This window comes from Symphalangus syndactylus, chromosome 17, assembly GCF_028878055.3.
Source record: "Symphalangus syndactylus isolate Jambi chromosome 17, NHGRI_mSymSyn1-v2.1_pri, whole genome shotgun sequence".
NCBI classification, from domain to species: Eukaryota; Metazoa; Chordata; class Mammalia; order Primates; family Hylobatidae; genus Symphalangus; species Symphalangus syndactylus.
The window spans coordinates 66,865,497-66,887,108 of NC_072439.2; the positions used below are offsets into that span (position 1 = coordinate 66,865,497).

Sequence of the window (21,612 nt, forward strand, 5' to 3'; positions counted from 1 at the left end):
GAATGTGATCATAGCATTTCAAGAATCAAAGTTTAATAATAATACAGATGCATTTTCTTCTCTTTGTAAGGCCTCACATTACCTAAGTGAAAATGCAGTTTGACATGCATTAAAATTTGGATCCTACAAGGCAGAAATATATTTCATATATTAATTTGTATGAGTATCTGCAATCCTTTGTTCATAATCTAATTACTCCTCACCTTCCTCCACAACAGAGTTAGAACTGAAAGGAATATAACTACACAAATCCTGACACTCCAAGTGTCAATTATTATACATTTGTCTTGTATAGAACAGATAAAAATATATTTAAACTGCTCTTCTTTTTAAAGGAAGGCAGTATGTGTAATACTTTTATATATACCCTGTTTTATTTTAATAATCTTGGCTGGATTAACATTCTAGTAAAATTTGCAGTGAAGTGGTAGAACCTGTTGTTAAGCAATGATAACAAATAATACATCAATAGAGCCCACTAAATTATTGCTCTTATTTGTAAACATTTAAACAACTGAGCAAAAGCTTTCTAACACCGCATCTGAATAGTATTGGCTATGCTCCTTTCTGTGCTTTGTCTACTGCTGAGGAGCACATGAATACATTTTATAGCTCTTCCCCTCCCTCCCTACTTCCCTCCCTCCCTCCCTTTCTTCCTTCCTCCTTTCTTCCCCTAGTTTCTCCTTGGAGACATACTCATATTACTCATTTTCCTCTGCCTTCTTTGTTTAGTCAGCATGTATATTGCTTATTTAAACAGCACGTATATTGCCAATAATCAAATTTAAGAAAAGTAAAAGAAGTCATTTCTCATACTGTCACATTTCTTACCACCTCTCTTACACTCCAAACTCCATTCCTTTTCATCATTTCTCTGGGTTACATACACAGGACTTTCAACTTTTGCAAGAATCCATAGGCCACACATATTTAAAACTCTGTCCATTCATTTATTCAACAAATACTTATTTAGTGTTTATTGTTACCCAGGCTCTGTGTTGGAAATAATGGGAAGAAAGGTAGTAATGTGGCTATTCTAGAAACAGGAAAAGATTCACAAAACTCAGAAGTTTGATCAGAATGTATTGCCCTTATCTGTGCAAAATATGGTCCTAGACACTGGGCTACAAAAGATTGAAAACAATCTGTGCTCTCAAGTGCTTACAATATAATTGAAAAGCCAGAATTCTTGGCACCAATAGGCAAAATGACTAAAGGACACTTAGGGTAAAATATTCCAACATACTCAAATCAGCATAAAGTAAATTGTGTGCAGGAGTATTTGAGAGAATAGTCAAAATTTAGTTTACTGTATCAATAGAGGCCTACTGCATGAAGGGAATTTGAAACTGAATTTTGATACCCATGAAAGATGTGTATTTTCAGGAGATAAAAGAATAACCACAGTAATTTGTACAAACACGGGAATAAACAAACTGCATATTCTGAAAGATAAAGTATTTGCTTGGTAAGATATTTGCTGAGAGTAATAGTTCTCAAAATGGTGGCTGATGAGCAGGCATATGAGAATTACCTCAGAAGTCTTTCCCCAGCTGATTACACATTATCTTCTCTCTCTCTTCATGTTCTGTTTGCTACATTTCTTTCCATTTTTCTGTGATGTCCCTTGCAGTGGATATAAGGGCAGATCTGTGCATGTTGCAGTTAGGAAAGGCAGATTGCAGTTTGAAGAAAAGTTCCACAGAACCAATATCTCCATGCTACCTGCTTTGAGTTAGGACACAATGATTTATGGAAATGCTCATATATATTTTTGAAATGGGATAGGAGTAGTAAAAGGTGTATCTCATAACTGGGTAGCCATGTTTAAATTAGCATGAGAAGTGAGTAAGCGTCAAACTCAAGCCTGATTCATTTAACAAATAAAATATTACCAACTACAGTTTTATATACTGTTCAACATTCCACACCACATCTTACCCTATTTTGAACCTTAAATTTAAGCCTTTATTAAAAACTACATCTGTGCAATAATGCGGTACGTAAACTGTCATTTGTTTCATAAAGATGTTAGTAGATGGTGTCCACATATATATGCATTATGTGTGTGTGTGTGTACATGTATATATATAATATATCCAGAATTCATTTGAGCAATGTTCACTTATGTTAATCCACATTTATAAAGAGAGAAGAGTATAAGATCTAAATTAAAATGCAATGTCATTATCATTTATACTGTTAAAATCCAAATCATAAAAATAAAAGGGGGGAGCAATATTATAGTTAGCAAAAATACTTTAAACTATGTATATTTGGCTCTGAAATAGTCATTGCTCTGAAACGTTACATAATAAATTATAATAACTTTAATACATAATTAAGTTTTCTTAAAAATATTAATAATTGGTTGTGTTTCTTAAATACATTCTCATAATGGGCTAAGGACAGTTATGTTAAAATGGCCCAAAAATTTAACTAGCAGGCAATGAGGAGTTCTTGTTTGTACACAAGAAGCTATTACTATTTAAAAGAGGAAAAAAGACCTCCTCATTTATTTTACACATATGTACCATGACCTAATCTAAATGTTTTAATATCATTACCTCAGTTCATCCTAGTGATTTTTTGCATTAATATTTACTTTTAATTATAATTTAGTTATCATTAAGGTTTGATTTTCAGTGAATTTGTTAACAAATGCTAATTGAAGTGGCTTAGTAAACCAACTGTGGGATTTAAACTCTTCCGAAGATAGGACACTTAAAAGTTAATACAAAAATCTAGTTCAAACTTTCTCCATTAAGCCTTTATCAAAAGGTCTTCAGAAAGAGGACATTTTCATTTTACCCCCATCTTTCCATTGTCCTTTTTGTTGGAGATTTCCTAAAGAAAAAGTGAAAGATTGATGGGCCTGGTTATTCCACAGACAGATTTCATACTTATACCTGGAGTTAACATTTTTCTCTACCTACTTTTAAAATTGCCAGCTAAAAAAGTAAAACAACAAATGAAGGGTCAGTTAGGAAACAGAGGAACAGATTTCAATTTTGAATTCAAATTTGGTTAAGCAGAGAACATGTAGGGGAAAAAAAATCCAACTCACTTTAATACACATAAAAGATTGAATTTAGATAAACCTTAAGGTTTTCTATTAAAAAAATTACAGGATCTGTTAATACTTTACATCTTTGATGGGCTTGTTTTTACTGTAAAGTTTGTTACCACATACCGAAAAGAAAAGTATCTTGAGATAAATTGTTTTGCCAGAATTCTGAAGGAAAAAAAAAAACCCTTAGAATTCTGTGTGGCCACATAACATCTGAATAGTCAAAAGTTTACACTGTAGATAAAAGTAGGAACAATATGTGGATTCTAGTAGCTTTAATGAACCCAATATTTTGGATGTCACGGCAAAGATAAAGAGCATTTCAGAAGAGGAAAGGCAAGGTTTTAAGGTTTTCAAGATGATTTTCATATTTTTAAAACACTTAACTGATTCTGTCAATTTCCAGATGTAGTTATAGTTTTACTATAGGTTCTGACTTTTTTCATCAGACTTATGAATGATATCACAATCAGGGGACATATGTTGAATTATCTTCTCAGCCTAGGTACAAAAATAAGTAAATCGGGCATTATGTTACTGGGTGTAAGAATTGTCATCAATCTCTGATCTTGCTTTGACACCTGATTTAAGCTCAATGCATATGCCCTTAGTCATAAGAATATCTTGGCACTGAGTCAGAAACAGAAGTAGAAGCATGGATGTCAGGAATAGTGAAAGCAATGAGTTCTGCAGGAAGAACAGAACTTCTTTCCATCTCTCCGCACAATCAGGTGATATCTTTCTTTCAACATCTTTTTTTTTCAGAGCTAACTTTGACATGCCCAGGTTTAGGGAAGTTATGCTCTTGTTTCAAAGCTACCAAAAATGATTATGTAGTGTTTCATCATTCAAAAAGACCCTAAATCTACAAGTTCTTTGCAAAATGTATCAGAAACACAAAAGCTCTTTCTTCACATATAACACACTGTAATATAGGTAATAGAATACCTTTCATTATCAAGAGAACAATCTCCCAATTACTATAATTGAATCAAAATAAAGCATTCATGTTTGTTTTTATCTAAGTCAATGGCACATTCTTCTTAATACAATTTGTTTGATTTTGATACAGTTTAATACATTGCAAACTCATCAATCCATTGTACTTCTTATTGGTAAGTAGATAGACTAAATATACTAAAGAAACTTTTTTCTTTTGAGACAGAGTCTGACTCTGTTGCCCAGGCTGGAGTGCAGTGGCGCAATCTCGGCTCACTGCAAGCTCCTCCTCCCGGGTTCACAGCATTCTGCTGCCTCAGCCTCCCAAGTAGCTGGGACTACAGGCTCCCACCACCACGCCAGGCTAATTTTTTGTATTTTTAGTAGAGACGGGGTTTCACCGTGTTAGCCAGGATGGTCTCAATTTCCTGACCTCATGATCCGCCCACCTCGGCCTGAGATTACAGGCGTGAGCCACCGTGCTCGGCCAAGAAACATTTAATTAGGCATGCTCAGCCTTTCTGTTACTGGGTGGTGAAGAAGAAAGGCTTCTTTTTACTAACATTCATTGGGTTTTAAAGTTTAATGGTACTGTAGGAGTTGGTTTGGGTCGAACTGTAAATTTATTATGATACCTTTGGGCTGTATGTCTTTGAAATCCACCACAAGAATTATTTTCTATTAGAATTTTTTAATGTAAAAAATCATCTATGTAAGTGCAATAAAAAAATACATTTTCTCAAGAATTTGTAGTATCAGGAGTAAAAATTACCAAAATTAAAGAAGATGGCCATAGCATGTTGCCTCTTCACAACTACTAACCCCTGGTATACACTTATTTCTCCATATAAAAATTATGTCCCTTCAATTCAGATTCCCTATAAGCAAACTAAAGATGGTAATATTTGTTTATTATTGTTACTACTACTATCAAACATTTTAATTTAAGGATGATATTTTAAAAGTAAAACCGGAGATTGGATGTCTTAAACTGGACCTTACTTCTCTTATATTTCACCTTAAGATCTCACTTTTCCTACAGACCTAGATAAATTTAAAAGGTCTTGTCTAATTAATGAAGTTACTAAAATTGTTTTTACCTGTAAAATTTATTCTATAAATAGAAAAATGGAAAAATAAGTACTTGCTTTTTATTAGACTTATGTTGCATACTTATATGAAGAAATTAGTTCCTATATGCTGAAGACTTAAAATAAATCGCAATCTCACTGAAATGTATCCCCTATGATTTAAATAACAAAATGAAACAAATTGGAAGATAAAATAACTTTTAAATTCAGAAATATTAATTACAGTGTTACTTTTTACATGTGAATATTCCGAAAGTGAAGACTCATAATTTCATCCAGCTTCTCTTGGATGGTGGCTAGACAGAAGCAAGAAAAATAAATGCATAAAACAGAAATTGTTATACATGTAATAAAAATGTGTAATTTACATATAAGTAAAATTCAGCATATATAAACTATATACATGTATATACAATGTATATACATATATAATAGTACTATATATATATACACACACACACACAATGGCCCAATTACACATGTGTTATTGCTCCTATTACTTTTAAAAGGCCTATAGCATATTAAACAGAACATAGTATTATTGAAGTGAATACGGTGATTTTAGTGATACTTATTTGTGTTCTGTTCACCTGAATATTCAGTGGAAAATTTTGAGCTAAGTGTAAGTTATAAATGTCTAAGTTCAAATGAAACTAGCTCAAATCACTTAAGATGGAGTGTCTGTTGATTATCACTTCCTCTCACATTATCTTCACTTATTATAGTCATATTTCTCAAATTTTGTGTAGCATTTCATTAATGCTTCCTTTGTCATAGCCATTTCACAAAAGTGTAACATTTATTGGTCTAGGCAACATAATTGCAAAAGGACAGGACTGTACAAATAATGAATTTTCACTAAGTGAATCAAAATAATGTGTTGCGATGGTTAAAGTTCTTTTGTTCTATAATTGCATTATAAATTTTCATAATCCTAAACGTATTCTTTTCAAATATCAAGGGTTTAAAGTAATACTGCCAGGTTTAAAAAGAAATCTTCAAGCTCAGTCATTAAATTTTCCTTTCGATTCCCTCCGTCTAAACTTTATTAAAATTATAGTGTTCATCATCCTTATTTTTAAGTATTTTCAATTACACAAAATAATATAGCATTCTAAATAAAAATATAAAAACATCTACATAAATAATACCACATATGATGTATAACATGATGTTAAAACTGTTCTTGAATTAAACTAATAGTTTGTTTCCAATTATTTCTCACTAATCCTCTTATAGTTTAAGAGATATTACAATATTTTTATTATTTCTAAATATTATTACTATACTTAGTAATAAAAATAGCAATGAATAATAGCAAATATCTGCCAGAACTGGGTCTGCTTCAGTCAAGTTAGTCATCACAATGAAGTGAATTAGTAATCTAACTTTTTCTTAAAAATAAATATTTTACTGCAGCAAAAACATAAAACATATTATAATCATAGTACCTACATTAATATCCATCGTGTTTAATGAAAACAGATCTGGTATTATATATTGAAGCTAACTTAGGTAATTTTAATGCACAGCAAAAATAAATGTCCTAACCAGGGAGTAGAAAATTTCATAAAAGCAAAAAACTATTCCCTTAAATACAAAATTCCATTCTCATATAAATTTATTTTTACTAAATAAATAAATTTATTTCTCATTCAAGGGTGAAAGTACCACCTATATTTAAGACCAAACAGTCTTACTTTCTATATTTAATAAGTGAAATATAAACGTTATAGTTATCAAGTTATACTGTGATTTGATATCGTTTATGGACACTCATTTTTCAAACGTTGAAAGCACCAGGGTCTTTTGAGATTGTACTTTAACTTGATTTGTATAATATGCTGTGTTATGAATATGTGCATGGTCATTAAGGAAATGAGGACCATTATCTGAAGCACCTAGCTTTGCATTTTTAAGTTTTTACTATGCATATGCTTTCTATTATTCCCCAAACCATTTGATTAGGAGGAATGGAAGTATGATAAATTGCTAGTTCAGAGACACTCTATAATTTGGGTTTTAAAACACTTAAAGTGTAATATTGGTTTTATGTACCTTAAAAAAAAGAGACAGATGATTAGAAAGAATAAAGGAGGTGGGATAACCAGAAGAAAGGTGATTTGTGGGAAAGTAAAAAAAGAAAACAAGAAAGAAAAGGAGAAGATAAAACAAAAAAGAAGAATGACACTTATTTAATAATGGGCCTGACTCTTCTGCATAAGAGCTTCATTTCAACATTACACAGACAGATAAAGTGAATGATGTTCATGGGCTTTTTTCTTTTAAAATAATTCCAAATTATATTCAAATAATTGAGCATAAAAGTTATAGAAACATGTCAAGTGCCCCAGAACTGCAATTTTATATGTATATACTTGTCTTTTTTATTTTTATGCATACCTATGCTGATATTTCTATATAACTAATCAAGAGAAATATAAACATATTCTTGTAGACATTCGTGGGGCTTTTCATTTTGTTACTACAATGCCTTCGTGCTGTTGTAGTCACATACCTTCAGAAGCTGCTAGACTCATTCTCTTTTTGTGGAAAAAAATTGTGATGTAAGGCTTCAGTGACTTGTGATGAATTACATTCAACATGTAATGATAATTCCTACTATGGGCACTTTGAGGAAACCCTAGCAGAGAACACTGACCTCACTGCACAGTTCTGCAGGTCCTGGGTCTGTGAATCTCTGGAGCTCTGCTGCCCTCTAATGGCCTACTTAGATAAGTGCCTGCCTCATAGGTCTGTTTTCTTAAGTTTCCTCCACCAATTTGATACCGGCACCATAAAAATCCAATATTCTTTGGTTTCGCTCACATATAAATGGATCTAAACTTGGCTTGTTGTCAGGTTAATTGTTCAACATAATTTGAATGTCATATGACGAAAAACTCATTCAGCATCCTCTGATTTAATTCAAGCGTTATTGGGGCCAGTAGCTGTAAGTGGTTGGAGAATGGTAGCCAAATATAAGTGACAGCTTTCACAGGATTCTGGCCATCTAAATTGGCTCCAAGGCCTTTGATATTTATTGGGTTGTGTGGGTGTGTGTGGAAGCGTGTGAGTGTGTGAGGGTGTGCATGTAATTGGACTACATATTTTAAAAACAATAGCAATTTTACTTTCCGATTTCTTTATCTCATTTATTATCTTAAGATGTATGGATCCTTGATTACCTTCTCCTAATTAATCCTGTACTTCTTAGCGATCTAGTTACTTTATTTTCTCCCCTTTGCATCTTGCCTAGGAAACAGTGCGTCATTGGTTACTAAGATTGAAATTCATAATTCAAGGAAAAAAAGTAAACCGTAAGTCACATTTTAAGTCTCAATTATAGCCTGGTTTGGACTAGAGATGGTGGGATATAAGATTTATCAACATCACAGTGCATCAAACCCGTTAATAAATTACTTTCTATGTAACAAGTAAAAGAAACCATTTTTTAAAATGGGAGCACAAAAGGCATGGCATAGCTGGAGTTTAAGGTTCAAGCTTTGTATCCTCTATATATAATGTATTATGTTTTTCAAAAACTTTTTATTAGGAAAGCTATACCAGACGCATAATCACTATACAATGATTAAACATTACCTTTACAATTTATAATCACTGAAATTACAGAATAAATATATGCACATTTCTTTTGAATCTTTGTGTGTGAGAGAGAAAACATTAAAAGTGCTTCCTACAAAGCTGTTAGTGATATATACCCAGTTGCTTTTTTTAATATTATATATATATATAAGAAAGTGCAGATGTTCTCCAAAAAATCTTGGCATCAGGATGAAGTGTCACAAAGAAGGTGCTCATCCCTAGGCGCATGTCTTCGGCTGTTAAACCACCAGGCCTCCACTTCAGTAGAATCCAGCCTAGAATGTGACTTTTCCCAGGGTGGTAGGAGAGATGCTGTGAGCTGTACACTAGCAGTGAAGGGTAGTAGAACTATGGAGAGGAGAAAAATGGATCAAACCCGAACTAAGCAGATTGGGTTGAATGGAAATGGTATGGAGTGTGTGTGTGTGTGTGTGTGTGTGTGTGTGTGTACCCACACCAGCAGGAAGAAACTGCAGGTTTAGGGACCACGGTCTGCAGATGGGTATGTGTATGAGACACAAGATAGTGAGTGAGAACATTCGAGCAAGACCCGCCCCCTCCCTCCCCGTCTTGCAGTTTCCAGGCATGCAGCAAACTGCATTGTTAATACATGTACAGAATCTGTGCCATGATGAGAAGAAAGAAAGCCACAAATAACAAATGTCAACCTGTTTCCCCCTCCCTTTAAATCAAAACTACAACTAAAAAAAAAATAGTTACTGAAAATAAAAAGACACATTGAATTTTACTTAATTAGGATCCATACAATGATCCCCAGTATACCTTATACATGGCACAGTCAAAGTCTCAAGTTTCAGTATAAAAAAATAATGATAACATTTGCTGGCAAAAGTCTGCGAAGGCACTTCATTGATTAATGATCTGAGTATGGCCCTTCCTCCAAATCGCATCTGAGAGGGGAGAGCATACATCTGTATTCTCTAGTTATCATGCGGTTTTAGTTTTGTTCAGGGTAGGGAAGATCGTGAGGATGGAGTTATTGGGACAAGTGTAAAGGGAGCAAGGGATATATTTCTTTTATTTTCCTTTTCTTTTGGAAAAAAAAAAGCACTAATATATTTTCTTCTCTCTGTTAGAACCTATATGTTGTCTTCTCCAGGACTTCGAGGTAATCCGGCTTGGTTTGAAGTTTGGCCCTTAACTCGAGGTAATCACTTTTTTGGGTTTGGTGGTCTGTGAAGCCCTTTCCAGCCGAGAAGAGAAGGGTTTCTTTGAGCCTGGCATCCTGCTGTAAGTCTGGGTATTGCATGCCAGGAGGGTGCACGTGCAGTTCCTTTAATTTGGGCACTGTTCCATAGAGACAGTCCACAAATCCCACTGTGCAGGGGGCAGGCTGTGGCCTCTCTCGATCTAGTAGCATACTGCCACCACCACAGCCTCCCCCAGGAGGAAACAGCACCACCCCACCATTTTTCTCATGGTGGCGGAACCCTGCCAAGTCTCCCCCAGTTCCCCCAACTACTCCTGAAACCCCACCAACTGCTGGGTGGTGAGGGTGAGGGTGATGGTGATTCACCGTCACTATGGTGTTAAGCTGGGAGCTGGACACTGCTAGGGCCCACTCCTTCTCTTTTTCCAGCAAGGTCCGGTAGTTACTATGGTTCTCCTTGGGTGTCTCAGCAAACTGCTCACTTCCTAGGAGAGCCTCACCCATTCCCGGTGGTTGTGTCCCTGGACCTCCACATTCGGCACTCCCTGCTTCTTGGGCTGATGAAACAGCCACCTCCTCCTCCTCACGAGGCTTGTAGATGGGGTTGTTGCACATTTGGGTAACTGGGTGGGGGATGTACTCATACACATGACCCACGGGAGGGGCCTTCTCTGGAGAGGAAAGAGTTGGTCGACCTCCACCCCCACTTCCGCCACCACCACCTCCACCATCCTCAAACAGCCGGTGGCATTGCATTTGGATGCCAGTAAGGTCCACACCTTCCTGCCGCTTGCTTCTGAAGGGCAGCTTCTTTCGACGCCGTCGGAGCACGTAGGCAAAGAGGCCTGCAGCAACAAAGACCGCTGAGAAAAACAGAACAAGCAGGCTGAGAATTAACACAGAAAGTGGCACAGGGCCCCCAGGAGGAGAAAACTCATAAGGTGATGCACTGGTTGGTGCCCCAATAAGGTGAGAATCTCCAGGCTGGGCTGGGGATGCTCCAGCTGGTGCAACGTGCAGCATCTCTGGGCAAAGAACTTCCAGCTCAATAGTGCGCACATCACGGTGCGTGAGGTTCTCAGGGCTCCTGCAAAGCACATCACCAACCACACTGACTGAGCTGATGGTTTCGATCCACTGTTTAAAGGGGACCAGGTCACAAGTGCAGTCCCAAGGATTCTCATTGAGGTCTATCTGGACAATGGCATTCAAGTGTTCCAGGACACCAGCCACAGGAAGATAGAGGAAGTAGTTCTTCCTCAGGTTGAGCCGGGCCAAGGATGTGCCTGCAAAGGCGTCTGTTGGCAGGGTCCTCAGTAAGTTATTATTGAGGAATAGCAGCTTCAAGTTGGGCATGAGGCTGAAGGCTGCAGGCTGGATTTCCCGGATGACATTGAACTCAAAGTACAAGTAGTGCAAACTCTGTAGGCCTCGGAACATGCCTGGTGTCAGCTTCTCTATATCGTTGCCATTAAGGAAGAGGCTCTTTAAGTTGGGCAAGTTGATAAAGGCCCCATCTTGGACATAGGAAATACGATTGTTCCCCAGATGCAAGAGATCCAAGGAAGAAAAATTCCAAAAATCAGAACGGTATATTTTCTGAATCAGATTGCTACTCAGATACAGTTTCTTGGCATTCAGGGGCCTTGGAAGAAGTTCAGAAATGTTATTAAATCCTCGCTCTTTGCAGTTGACAGTCAAGCCAAGGTCATTGATGTGCAAATTACAGGTACACCCAGTGGGGCATATAATGGGGATTGGTGGTCTGGTCTGATAAGGAGCAATGGGAGGCTGGTTTGGACCAGGATATAAAGCTTGGGAGGTGGAGGGTGGCCTTGGTGTTCGAGGCTGTTTGGTGGGCTTAGGCTGTTTATTTGAGGACTTGTATTCAACAGAAGAAGCAGTAAAATGAACAGAGGATAGCATTGAGGAAGGCTTAGTTGGCCATGCATTCTCCTTACTTGATGACAAATGTGGAATTCCCAAACTAGCCTCTACCTCAGAGTCAGACAACAAGGGACAGAGTTCTGTCTTCCTGATTTCTCGTAGGTCCTTTCCATGGAAATGGAAAGGGGTCTCACAGGTAATGTCTCCCACCAGGGCAGTATAAGGAATGCGTTCCAGCCAACTCTTCAGTTGTACAATTTCACATGTACAGTTCCAAGGGTTTTCTTCCAGCTGGAGCTCCATCAGGCTTCTGCCAATGTGATCTAGCATTCCTCGGTAAAAAAGAACCTTTAACCTATTTCCACGTAGGTCCAAATGGGTTAAAGAGACAGCCTTAAATAAATTGGTTGGAAGCATGGGGATGAGATTATCATTTAAAATCAGAACTCTCAATTTACTTAGGTTGCGAAATGCCCCACTCTCAATACGTTTAATGACATTGTAATCTGCCTGCAGATATTCTAGACTTTCCAAGCCAAGGAAGGTGTCATTTCTGAAGACATCTAGTTTGTTTTCATGTAGATATAGTCTCTTTAAAATCTTAAGACCATTGAAAGCTCCAGTCTGAATGTCCTGCAATGCATTGTTCCCAAGATTAATAGACACAGCATTATTCAAATGAAGAAAACTGTTGGTGTATAATTTCCTCATAGAATTCCTCTGCAGATACAGTTTAAAAGGTCTTGACCAGAACTCGGTAATCTGACTAATATTTGTAAATCCTTTACTGTCACAATGTATATGAAAGAGGCTTTCTTTAACTTCACAGTAGCATGGATCAAAACAGGGCTCATCTATTTCCTCTGAGTCCTCTATTAGGGGAATCGGGGTAGTCCATCCTAGAGCAATTGTGCTTAGAAGAATTATCCACAACATCCTTCCTCTGTGAAGCATCTCAGCTATGGAAGGTTTCATCGTTGGTGGTTGATTACAAAACTGCAACAGAAATAAAAATGCAGATTTTTAGCTTTTAGTCATATGTACTATTTTAATTGACTCCTACATGTGGGGCATTTTAAGAGCTATATAAAAACTTCAGCAATTGTTGAAGTGACACTCAAAATGAGCTAGCAACATACTTAATGTTTAGAGTGTGTCCTATATTTTAAACTTAGGAGACTCTGAAATATTGAACCATGCAGTGACGTTTTCCTGAACCAAGCCATACTTGGTAAACTGCATATCGCATGAACAAAAGCAGCCTGCACTGCCTCTGTATAACAAACAACAGAACTGGTATATCGTACTTCCTTTTAGGCACAGGCAGATTCAGTAATAATGGCAATAATGTGGCCATTACACCTGTTTGCCTGTTAAAACTCATGTTGACATCAAAGATACTCATAATAAATCTGATTGGAACTCTGGTAGGAAAAATATGTTCTTTGAATTATAGGTTTTGACTATTAAAAAGACATGATATACTCCAAAATTATTATATTGATTAGTGTGATAAAGTATGAGTGTATTGCTCAATATCAGATGTTGAGATGTGTAAAATGATCAGCATCTCAGGAAAACTTAAGATTTATTTTTATGAAATGATCATAACATGCTTTATTACAGTGTATAGTCAGTATGTACACTATATGTCCACATCTTCTTGCCCTAGAATAGATTATTGTCATCTTCTTTAATAAATAATTTGTATATATTTGTATCATTTGACTATTTAAAGCATGTAGGAGTGATTAGCCCTTCTAAAAAACATGCCCATGCAATTGTCAGAGCTAAAGATAGGGACAGCTAGAGGATGCTGAGTCTGAAAGTGTCTGAATTAAAACATTTGCAAAGCTTAGTTTGGAATGTGTATCTGCACCTTCAAGATCAACTGAGGAACTCTGTAAAAAAGCTGGAAGAGCAGGTGGCTGGTTGGAGGGGAGGTGGGTAGTTAAAGTCAAGAGAGAGTGGAAACCTCTATTCTTACCTGCTGATAAATGATCTATCACATGAAATACATTTCAAAAAAGATATCATTCTTTTCCAGGCAGAAGAAACAAATGCAGTGCACTATTCTGATAATATAGTCTTCCTCTATGCATCGTTTTCCTTGCCTAATAACATCAGTGTATGAAAATGTTTACAGAAATGATAATAATTCAGTTTTATTACAACTGTCCTTCCTGAGTCACTAAAATATCAATCAAAATTGAATAGCTGATTTTAATCAACAAAAATAAACCAAAGTTTCTAGCATATATTTTCCTCACAGACAGCACACAGAAAAATATATTTCATCAACCTTCTTCTTAAAACACAATGATATAATTTATAGGAAATGTGAAAAAAATAAATCTTCACATTACACTTGCCTATAATGTTACAGGCTGTAAAGAAAGGAGATACCGTGAGAAAGCAAAGAGAAATCTGCCTCAGACATACAATACTCAAAAATTAAAAACAATTAAATGAAAAAGAGGGAGAGAGAAAAGGCTACATTGCAGTATCAATTAGTCTTCCATTTCCCTCATGAAATATTAAAATCTACTTAAGTTCTTTCTTCCCCATCTTTAATATTTTTCTTGTTTTTCAGGTCCCTGTGGTTTAGGTAAAAAAGGCTACAGATGTGTTGGACTTACCTATTTTGCCAGAGTTTTTTTGGGTTTCGGTTTTTTTTTTTTTTTTTTTTTGGTAATTTATTTATTTATTTATTTATTAGCATGGAACCGTGAAAAGAAAAAGAAAAAAAAAAAGCTTAAGTTTAAGGATTCTCTCTCTTTCCCTCCCCCTCCCTTTGCTTTGCTTTGCTGAAGCAAAAGGGATAAAGGGGGTTGGGCGGGGGGACTAAGAGGAAAAAAAAAAAGCAGCAAGCTTGAGACGTGCTGGGAATGCAATGGGCTCTTCAATGGGCTTCTTTAGGATGCAGAACTGCCGCTTGGCACACTCAATAGAGGAGGGAGAAGGGGCTGCAGCAGGCTTCCAGCTCTGCTGCCCCTGCCGCTGCCGCCGCGGTGGCTGCTCTCTTTGGGTACCCACAGCACATAATTGGGCACTGGGAGGAAGCACAGGAGGGAGGCAGGGAGGAAGGAAGGCTCAATCACAGTGCGGAATCTCAGACTTCTCTCGCTCCGGCTTTAAAAATATCTATGTGCTATATCCCTGAACCCGGCATTCCACGTCATGAAAATGAGCTCCAAAGGGAACGCGCTTAGCATGGGTTCGGGAGCGAGCACTAGGAACCCCTGACTATACAGTTGTGAGTGTGTGTGTGTGTATGTGTGTGTGTGTGTGTGTGTGTAGGGGAAAGAAGTAGAGGGGTAGAGAACACAAATTGGCAAAATAAGAAACAAGACAGAAGGGGGAGTAGACCAACCTATGGGAAACATTTCTTTGGTGGGGAAGGTGGAGATGGGGGAGGAGGACAGGGATAGGCATTTTCTTTCTTTCTTTCTTTCTTTTTTTTAACTCTCAAGGAAACCATCCTCTGAATGATTTGCTCCTTTAGTTTCCAAAGCTCCTCTCTAGTGCAGGTGGTTTGAAAAGTGAGACTATCCTTCGGAATTAGCTTTTTCGCAGGACAGCCATTCCCTGCAATGACAGGGATGGGGGGAAAATCCAGGTCCCCAAAGCAGAAAAGCTGAATCTGTCTGATTCTGCCTGGGTGTCCCGGATAAGAGCTCAGACAGCCTGAAAGACTTGGACCGAGTTTCTCCTGCATTTTGCTTCGATCCCGTTGCACCAGATATTCTTTTGTTGTGCTGCAGGTCAAAGCCTTTGATATCCCCTGGATTCAACAGTATTTCTTTTCTTCCACCTTTTTAAAAACAGAGACAAGCCAGTTCTCTAGAAGGAGATACAGACCACTTGGGTAACAATGGTACATTTCACATTCTGCCACCGGGAAAGACCTCGCGGGATTGGGGTGGATTTAAGGATTTGGATGGTTTTGTCCGTTCTTTCTTTTTCTTTCTTATTTTTTAAACTCAAATATTTCTCCGTGAAATTTTCGGGGAGTGAATCCTAGGGAGTAGTGGGAGTGGGGGGGTGGGGGTGGAGGTGATTGAAGGAAGATTGTATTGTAGAGGGACTACCAGATGATAGTTGAGGAACGCTCTCAGAGGAATTTTTTTAAGGCTCAGCTGGCAGCACTACAGTCCTGCCTGCTGGGAATGAATGCAGCTTGGTGGGGAAACTGGGGAGAGCCAAGTGTGCAGCAAAGGAGTCTAATTAACAGGACCCGTGTGCTGTGGATGCTCCCCATCTGCCCCCACCAGCACACACCAATCCTGTCACCAACTCCTCGCCGGGAGGGGAGAAGGGAGGGGCTTTTTGGTTGCTAAAGAACTAAACTGAACCTCAGTTGCCCAAGGGCTCAAAGTTAGTAGGTAGAGATGGTTTTCCCTTAATGGACCCTTTACCAAAGCACATTTTAGAGCAAAGCACAGCTTACATATCAATTTCTTACTGCTCTAAAACAGGTAAATCACCTAACAATGTCTTCCTTAAAAGTCAGTCAAAGGCAATTTCCATGATATTTTGCATTTAAAATGACCGCACATGAGTCCACTGGCAGACAGGAGCTAATTTTAGAAACATGCCACCATACACTAAGTAAGCAGGAGGGCCGAATTTTCTAACATTCTACCCTTAATATTCCAAACTCACCCTATTGCTCCCATAGGTCTTAGCCAAGAAGTAAACCAATACCCATAGCCTAAGCTCAGAATTAGAGCAATTCCCTCTCCCTCCCCAGCTACCGGCACCTGCACCCTCCCCACCATCCCCCGCCCAGCACTTTGGGTACCCAATGTGCAGAGGCGGTGACTATTTATCGGGTCTTATCGGAACCCATGATGTGATGGAATCGATGGGTAACCCAGAGGCTGCCCTGAGCTTCCAGATGACGGTAAATGTTGTCTTGGCAATGAAGTCTCTGTTCTTTCTTGAACTAAAACCCCTTAAGTTCTGGACCTGGGCTATGTCCTAAAGACTATCTCACCTTTTTCCATTCCTTTAGCTCAGGATAGCGCGTCTAAAGGATAGGGAGGGCTCCAAAAGTTAGGGGATATTGAGCCATGGGGCCCCGGTTTTTTCCGTGTCCTGCTGGGAGCGCCCACAGCCATTTGTTTGTCCAGAGGGAGGACAAGAAGCCCTTTCTCCCCGCTGTGCCCCCTTCCCACTTCCTCCTCCCCACTGCTGGATCTTACAGCTCACTAATCTCTTCAGATCTAAGATTAAATATTCCAATATGGAAGCAAAACTATCTTCCCTAGAACAAATAATTAAAATGCTGCATCATTCATTTTCTGAAGAGCTTTGAGCCTTCTATAGATCCTTTTCTAATCCGCTGTCGTCAGGCGAAACGCACAATGGTCTGTTTAGAAATGGAAAATTATTAAAAGCTCAAGCCTTTTTCCTTCTACCTCTTACAACACCAGCGAGCAATCCACTGGGGGAGGGGTCCTTCGCTCTGCCACCTGGCCTATTTGTTGGAGTTACTTACGATGTCTTCACCGAGAAAAGAGGTCCGAGGGTATGTTAGTCTCCGGTACCCCTCCTTCCACCAACGTCCTTACACCTAACTGATCCAATTCAAAACTGCAACAAACCCCTAGCACCTGTGAGCGTACAGAAGATACCGCGGCCAAACTCGATGTGCTCTACAATGCACATCCTACATACGAGAAATTCTGGTTTCAATTAGGCAAAGTAGGAAAGGATGGCGGCGAGTACCTATGGTGCAGAGCGCTCAGGATCTCCGAGGTTTGCTCCGAGGGGCTTCCCAGCAGGAGGGGCAAACTCTCTGGGAAGCTGAATTGTATCCATCATACTGTAGCCTTGTAGCTTCTTGTCTTCTGGCCACCAACTTTCCGAAAGGCCATGGAATCACGCTTGTAATCCGTTTAAATGTTTCCACCTTTGAGACTTGCAGGGAAATGGTCGCTGCATACCAATGGGAGAGCCGGGCGCGCACCTAGCGCGGCGATGCCAGCGACAGGGAGCTCACGACCACAGCTCCCTATGCCCTCGATGGCTGGCAGGCAGGCAAGCAGAGTGAGTGTCCCAGGACTAGGTTCCTTTGATTTAAAATCTCGATGCTCTCGATCAGTGGAGAGCTTCGTTGTTCCCGAGAGCCTGAGCTCAGTCTCTGGATTTCTTTTTTTCTCTCTTCCTCAAAGGTTGTCACTCACAGCGCAATCCCTGCCCGAGGCCTCCTGCCATCCGAGAAGATGGAATTAGCCCTTGCTTTTCCAGGGTGTCTTTGCTCTTTGCCCTTTAGGTGGGTGGGAGTGGGGGTGGGTGGTGTGTAGATGAGAGAAGAAAAGGGTGGGGAGAGGCGGAAAGGAGGCAGGAAGGGGGCGACTAGATCTCAGATCCCAGCATTGGTCAGACGGCGAAGGTGGGGGGAAAGGAGGAGAGAGGGAGAGAAGATACAAATACACAGTATGGCTGTGCACACCAAATTCCACTTGGATTTGGGAGATCTCAGGCAAAGCACGAAGGTAAAGCGATCCCGTTTGCAGAGAGTGAGTCCCCTGACCGCTCACCATTCAAGCACCCTCACTTCTCGAGCGGGAGAAGATGCGGGGGAGGGGGGTGGGAGGGGGAGGGGACTGCCGAACGTTTCAGGCCAAGGAGACGCTCGCGGCGGCAGCGGCGGCGGCATCTTTTAAGACTGACCTGCTTTAAAAGTGCCACTTTAATGGCCTAGGAAATAACTAAAATCGGATTACACGTTACTTACCAACGTCTCCTCCTAAACTGGAGCGCCAGGTCGAGTATAAGGAGTCAATATAGGAAACGCAGGGCTGGAACCTGAATGCAAATCCATCAGCCGCCCCCAAATCGCGCACCAAGGGAGCGGCGCTCGGGAGCCCCCAGATCAGCCCATCGCCGGAGCTCCGCCAGCGCGTCCCCCCCGCACCCCCGGCCCCTCCTCCGCGCCAACTGTGTAAATCAGCCGCCGCAGTCCTCTCGCCGCGCATCGCAGGCAAAATCCCGGCTTAGGAAGCAAGGAAGCAAGTGATCTCTCTCTCTCTCCCTCTCTCTCTCTCTCCCTCTCTCTCTCTCTCGCTCGCTCGCTCTCGCTGTCCCCCTTTCCCTCTCCCCCATTATCGGTCACAACCTCGCAGCTCTTCAAGAGACACCCTGTGAAATTGAGTGTCGGGAAGTCAGCATTCTGTATCTGTGGATTGATTTGTAACTTTTATTTGCAAATGAGAGAGATGCCTGTTTGGAAAATTACAGCCCAAAAGGTGGAGGGTGATCAAATTAAGAACATCTGAGCTGTATTGGTGGGCGGTATCGCCAAAGGCCTCCGGGGAGGGGTTTCCAAGTGATTTGCAGTAATCCCCCACCTTCATGATACATGGGTGACGATTTGAAAGTACACATATTTCCTCATCTGTTTACATTTGCCGGGGGGGTGGGGTGGGGGAATAAAACTGTAGGGCACAGGGAGTTGGGAGGGGGGCATTTGCCTGAGAGATGCTGGATGCCATTTCGTGATAAATTAGATACGGACACTGGAACAATTATTACACGTATGTGAAAGTATTATTACAACATTATAGAGGCGACCATTACCCCCACTGCAGTCATACTAATGCAGTCGTTTAATGCTCCATTCAATCTGCAGTGTAAACCAACGCAATTCTTTTTAATAGATCCCTTTCAACAGCGACTGTGTTGGAAAGAGGGCAGTCTTCCACTAACTCCCAAAGTGAATAGAAGGTAGCTTGGGGAATCATCTCTGTATCTCTTGCCATTTCTTCCTGAAGTGAATGCAATACATTGTCCAAGGAAGGCAAAGTTATTTAGCTATTACAATTGTAGAGGTAGAATGATCTTGAACCTATTTTCAAAAGCATTCAAAGAACTCTAACTCACCCTTTGCAAAGAAACAGTACTCTCTTTTAATTTATGCATAAAATCCTTTGACAGACAGGCCTGGATATATGTTTTACATCTTTATTTAGTGAATTTTGTATATACTATAATTTATCATCGTTAGTTCATATTATTGACATATAATACCACAAGTTAGTGTCCGTATTACCTACATTAAAAGATAGGAAAGGATGGAGTTGGTCATAGAGACAGTCAGGGGCCTGTGGAATTTTTTGGGATATATACATATACACACACTCTAAATTTAGTATGGCAACTGTGTTGGTTCTGCATAAAATGAATTTAGATTATATATATATATATATATATATACATGTATACGTGTGTGTATATATCATACTTACAATGTTTTCATTTGTTCTTTAAAATACTCAGCATTCTTCAAGATTATTAAGATTAGTAAAATATCTACAGGGACCCAGAAAGTAATAAAAAGCACCATGTATTAAAATGGATTGTTTTTAAATATAGCATTTCAGACTCACTGGCATGAATTCCAAACCTCTTTCCAGTATTTTCTAGGATAATAAATTCTTCCATGTGAATTTTACATATAGGAAGACATAGACGTACAAAGAATATTTGTCATAGGTGTTTCACTCACTGGGTCTCCAAATTGGGCTTCAAAGTGGTATATCTAGGCAGGGTTGCCAAAGGAGTACATCCCCATAATGAATCAGTCAGATTTAGGAAAAACCAAACTGCGTCAGTAGTTTGATGTGTCACAGAGATATTTTTGGTCTTTTCAGGTGGTTGCCCAATTTGAGGAGAATCACTCCTGGATACACCATATTTTATGTGGGCAAGTGTGAAATCACACACATGCCCTTTGAGCCTCAGGGCTGGAGGATATTAGAGTAACCCTGAAAGACATTGGGCAACATCACTCCTAAAGTTCCTGAATCTCTTTAACTTTCTGCAACTATTTTCAAGGTTATTTTGATGAGAGAGTTCTGAATATATTAATTTGTTTACTCTGAGCAGATGTTAGTATCGCCTGATGGTACTGGGGAGCTGCAGAAGATTGAATAGCTAGAATAGGTTGTTAGTGTTAAACATGAGTACTCCCCATACAAATATAACAGGCTAGGTAAAAATATTGTAGAGTAAGTGATTATGATGGATATTTGATTTTATGTTGTGACTTTTTAGTGCTTTCCACACAGACATTTACATGTCCCTAGTTTTATTTTAACCAAACATCATTTACATTGTGAAAAAGGAGAACTCTCATTTAAAAAAAGATGTTCTTTATAGATGATGCACAATGGATAAAAGGAAAACATAAAAATAATATACAGGATGTAATTTTTAGTTCAACAAATATTAATTATGTCTACATTGCTGATTGGTTTTTAAAGTATAAACATTACGATATTTCAAATAGTTTTCTTTTAGTGATTCTGTCATTTTTCAGAGAGGAACAATGATATTAAAATAACTAAGATAGACTTTATTTTTTGGTCTAGCATATATTTAGCTCATTCTGATGGTTTAAATAAAATAAATACATCTTTTAAAAGATTTACTACTAATTAAACTAGGGTTAGAGAACTGTTTGTTGTATAATGAAGTAGCCACTCAAGAAAGTTCCAAACTCGAAATGTAGTTGTGGTAATCTGTGATTATGTACAGCATACAGTCATTTGCGTATTGTGTTTGTCTGTTTTTAAGCATTGTAAAAACATTTGTGAAGCATTGTAAAAACGTGTAAAAATTTTTTTTTTCTCTTTGTTCATTTCAAATGCTGTTTAGGCCAACAAATTACATGTTTGATAACCATCAAAACCTAACTGCATTGTCATTTGCTTAACTTTTGATATACCACTGTTGAAACAATTGAAAAAATAGTTACACACAATTTTATAAATGGGAACACAGGCTGTAAAAGTTAAACAAATAAAAAGTGATAAAACATGAATTCATATTTTTAGTTT

At 38.8% G+C, this 21,612-nt stretch overlaps 1 protein-coding gene across 3 annotated transcripts; it reads right to left on the minus strand.

Moving 5' to 3' along the window:
• Positions 1–929: 929 nt before the first annotated feature.
• On the minus strand, positions 930–18,597 carry SLITRK3 (SLIT and NTRK like family member 3). Of its 3 annotated transcripts, none has more exons than XM_063620422.1 (2): positions 18,510–18,597; positions 930–12,760 (listed from the first exon to the last, which is right to left on the minus strand). In XM_063620422.1, exon 2 carries the CDS (start codon positions 12,737–12,739, stop codon positions 9,800–9,802), a length of 2,940 nt encoding a protein of 979 aa, XP_063476492.1. In that variant the 5' UTR covers positions 12,740–12,760; positions 18,510–18,597; the 3' UTR covers positions 930–9,799. The 3 variants fall into 3 exon arrangements, with proteins under 3 accessions (XP_063476492.1, XP_063476493.1, XP_063476494.1); XM_063620423.1 differs by lacking the exon at positions 18,510–18,597 and adding an exon at positions 17,498–18,006; XM_063620424.1 differs by lacking the exon at positions 18,510–18,597 and adding an exon at positions 17,268–17,410.
• Positions 18,598–21,612: the final 3,015 nt, after the last annotated feature.

What these genes read in the sequence shown, in the direction of transcription:
- SLITRK3 (XM_063620422.1), bottom strand. Translation starts at nt 12,739, where the DNA reads ATGAAACCTTCCATAGCTGAGATGCTTCACAGAGGAAGGATGTTGTGG.